Source organism: Carlito syrichta, unplaced genomic scaffold (assembly GCF_000164805.1).
Source record: "Carlito syrichta isolate Samal-C Ts95f unplaced genomic scaffold, Tarsius_syrichta-2.0.1 Scaffold256284, whole genome shotgun sequence".
NCBI lineage: Eukaryota > Metazoa > Chordata > Mammalia > Primates > Tarsiidae > Carlito > Carlito syrichta.
In genome coordinates this window covers 373170-377068 of record NW_007200380.1, presented here as the reverse complement: position 1 = coordinate 377068, position 3899 = coordinate 373170, and the positions used below count along the sequence as shown (strand labels likewise).

The 3899-nt window shown below is 36.0% G+C and overlaps 1 protein-coding gene across 5 annotated transcripts in view; it reads left to right on the top strand.

Moving 5' to 3' along the window:
• LOC103253890 (zinc finger protein 33B) overlaps nt 1–3576 on the top strand; it is a 12640-nt gene extending 9064 nt beyond the window's left edge. For 4 of the 5 annotated variants that reach the window (XM_008052094.2, XM_021709561.1, XM_021709562.1 and 1 more), the window contains one exon: nt 1099–3576. In XM_008052094.2, the coding sequence (XP_008050285.2) occupies nt 1099–3182 (2084 nt within the window). In that variant the 3' untranslated portion in view covers nt 3183–3576. The remainder of the gene's footprint in view (nt 1–1098) is intronic. The other variant, XM_021709564.1, reaches the window with a different exon arrangement.
• Nucleotides 3577–3899: the final 323 nt, after the last annotated feature.

The following is a 3899-nucleotide window of genomic DNA, read 5'->3' as shown; positions in this document are numbered from 1 at the left end:
CTTCCAAGTAGCTGGAACTACAGGTGCACGCTACCACACCTGGCTAGTTTTTGATTTATTGTAGAGATGAGGTCTCATCAAGTTTCCCAGACTGGACTTGAACCCACAGCCTCAGGTAGTTTACTCACCTCAGCCTCCCAAAGTGTTGGGATTACAAGCTGAGCCATTGAGGCTGACCTCTTTTTTTTTCTTTTAAGAACAACAGTACTATCAGATTAAGGCCTGACCCTTGTGACCTCATTTAACTTTAATTACCCCCATAAAGACCCTATCTCAAATATAGTCACACTGGAGGTTAGAGCTTCAACATTTAAATTTGGGGGGTGGGGGAGAGCACAATTTAGTTCATAGATATTTCCATATAATTTAAATCCTATTTTGTGTGATCACTTTTTCTTTTTTTACAGCTTCATTCCTGTGTTTGATTAGCCTTTGCTTCTTTATTTCCCATACACTTCACATCTTGGATTTCCCAGTCACCTGAACTTTAATTCATCTTCTCAGTATTTTCCCATTCACAGTGGAACTTTCCCCTTACACAGGTAGTTTTGTGTTTCATCACCTCTAGGCTCTCTATCTCCTCCACTTCATGTGATCACCACAGACACCAGTGGGCTCTTTATAGATGTGAATTATCCGTTTTTTACTTATATTTGAATATTTCCTTACTTAGTGGAGATTTGAAGTTATGTATATATCTTCTAGCTGTGCTAAAGTCATGAGTTATTATAGATAATGTTCTTTGCTCCCTTTATGCTGACCCCTATAGTTTTTTGGGGTGATGCATGGGTAAATTCAGAGTTAAGCAGTTACTGTTATTCTTCATATGTTAGAAAGCAAGTGTATATTTTCAAATAGCTCAAAACTTCTCTACTTGGCCAGGCCTTTTGTTTATGTTGTTTGTTTGTTTTGGTTTTTTTTTTTCTACTTGAAATCCATGAAATAGAAAAAATACACACTTGCAATTAGTTTCATCTATGGAAGCTGGACCAAAAGAAAACCACTGTTTGTTATGACATAGGGCCTTTGTAGAGAAGTCTCATTCACTAAGAAATGTGTTAGTATTTATATGGTAAGATTAATTTTTCTTATTTCTAGAAATCTGGAAAACTGATCACCTGAAAGAGAAGAGCAAAGAAAACCAGCCTAAACATTTGTGGGAAGTTGTTTTCATCAATAACAAAATGCTGACTAAGGAACGAGGTAATGTAATAGGAAAACCATTTAACATGGACATACATTCTTTTCCTTCTGGAAAAATTTTCTGTCATTGTGACGCATGTGGAATGAATTTCAGCAATATTTCACAATTGGTTATCAGTAAGAAAAACTACTTAGGAAAAAAGCCCGATGAATTTAATGCCTGTGGAAAATTGTTACTCAATATTAAGTATGAGAAAACTCATACTAGAGAGAAAAGTGAATTATTTAAAAATAGAACACTCAGTCATTATGAGGACCCTCTGCAGCATGAGAAGAGTCAGTCTTTAGAGCAAAATTTTGAATATAACATTTGTCAAGAAACCTTACCTGAAAAGGCAATATTCAGTACACAAAAGAGAAAGAACAAAGAAGTAATTGACTGTGAATATAATGAATATGGGAGAACTTTCTATGAGAACTCATCCCTCTTGTTCCATCAGATACCTCCTTCAAAGGAAAATCACTATGAATTTAATGATTGTGAGAAATCCTTATGTGTAAATTCTACCTTTTTGAAACTTCCTGGGGTGCATATGAAACACTATGTATACAATGAAAGTGGGAATAATTTCAGGAGGAAATTATACCTCTCACAACTTCAGAAAGCTCATAAAGGAGAGAAACATTTTGAATGTAATGAGTGTGGGAAAACTTTCTGGGAGAAGTCACACCTCACTCGACATCAGAGGGTGCACACAGGAGAGAAACGCTTTCATTGTAATGAATGTGGAAAAACTTTTTGGGAGAAATCAAACCTCACTAAACATCAGCGGTCACACACAGGGGAGAAACCTTATGAATGTAATAAATGTGGGAAAGCCTTTAGCCACAAGTCAGCCCTCACATTACACCAGAGAACACATACAGGGGAGAAGCCCTATCAATGTAATGCATGTGGGAAAACATTTTACCAGAAGTCAGACCTCACTAAACATCAGAGAACACACACAGGGCTGAAACCCTATGAATGTTATGAATGTGGAAAATCTTTCTGTATGAATTCACACCTTACAGTACATCAGAGAACTCACACAGGTGAGAAACCATTCGAATGTCTTGAGTGTGGGAAATCCTTTTGTCAAAAGTCTCATCTTACACAGCATCAGAGAATTCACATAGGAGATAAACCTTATGAATGTAATGCATGTGGGAAAACTTTCTATCACAAGTCAGTACTCACCAGACATCAGATAATTCATACAGGTTTGAAACCTTATGAGTGTTATGAATGTGGGAAAACTTTCTGCTTGAAGTCAGACCTCACGGTACATCAGAGAACTCACACAGGGGAGAAACCCTTTGCATGTCCTGAATGTGGGAAATTCTTCAGCCATAAGTCAACCCTATCTCAACATTATAGAACACACACAGGGGAGAAGCCCTATGAATGCCATGAATGTGGAAAAATATTTTACAATAAGTCATATCTAACTAAACATAATAGAACACATACTGGGGAGAAACCCTATGAATGCAGTGAATGTGGGAAAACCTTCTGCCAGAAGTCACAACTCACTCAACATCAGAGAATTCACATAGGAGAGAAACCCTATGAATGTAACGAATGTGGAAAAGCCTTCTGCCATAAATCAGCTTTAATTGTACATCAGAGAACCCATACAGAAGAGAAGCCCTATAAATGTAATGAATGTAGAAAATCTTTCTGTGTGAAATCAGGACTTATTTTACATCAGAGAAAACACACAGGGGAGAAACCCTATGAATGTAATGAATGTGGGAAAACCTTCAGTCACAAATCATCCCTCACAGTACATCATAGGGCTCACACAGGAGAGAAATCTTGTCAATGTAATGAATGTGGAAAAATCTTTTACCGAAAATCAGACCTTGCTAAACATCAGAGATCACATACAGGAGAGAAACCCTATGAATGTAACACATGTGGAAAAACCTTCTCTCAAAAGTCAAACCTCATTGTTCATCAGAGAACACATACAGGAGAAAAACCTTTTGAATGAAATGAATGTTAGAACTGTTTAGTCAGAAGTCAGCCTCCACAGCACTTGAAAGTAGTCACACTGTGAAGAAAGCTCTGTTGACATCCTTAATGTTTTGTAACCTTTGTCACAACTGGCCTTATTTTATTCCAAAGTAAGAATGGGGGGTGGAGGATAGACCCATAGACTACAACAAATATAGGACAGCCTCTGTTAAAGAAGTGATATTTCACTGAATGTCAGGTGGTTAATATTAGTATAACATCTTGCAGGTTTTTTGAATTTGGAAATGCTTTTGACAAAAATACAAACAAGATTGTGTCAGAGTTTACATTGAGGGGAAATTTGTCAATTTAAGAAATTGAAATTGAAAATTTTGCTTAGAAATACTATAAAATTACAAGTTGTGTTTTGAGTTTGATGCAATAGTAGTCTTTAGGAAACAAAACCAATACTGTGATAATTTATAGATGTATATTGTGGAATGTAAAGTTTTAAAAACTTCTAAAAAGTAATCAATAGGAAAAACTTAAAAGAAGTTGTAATAATAGTACAGAGAATTTCCATATGCCCTTTACCAAGCTTCCTCTAATGAATAATATCTTATGTAATCTTATGCTCAAGTTTAAGAAATTGCTGGACCCATGCTACTAAGATACAGACCTTATTCAGATTTTACAAGGTTTTACATGTACTGTTGTGTGTATGTGTATGTATGTACTTATATCAAATTTTACT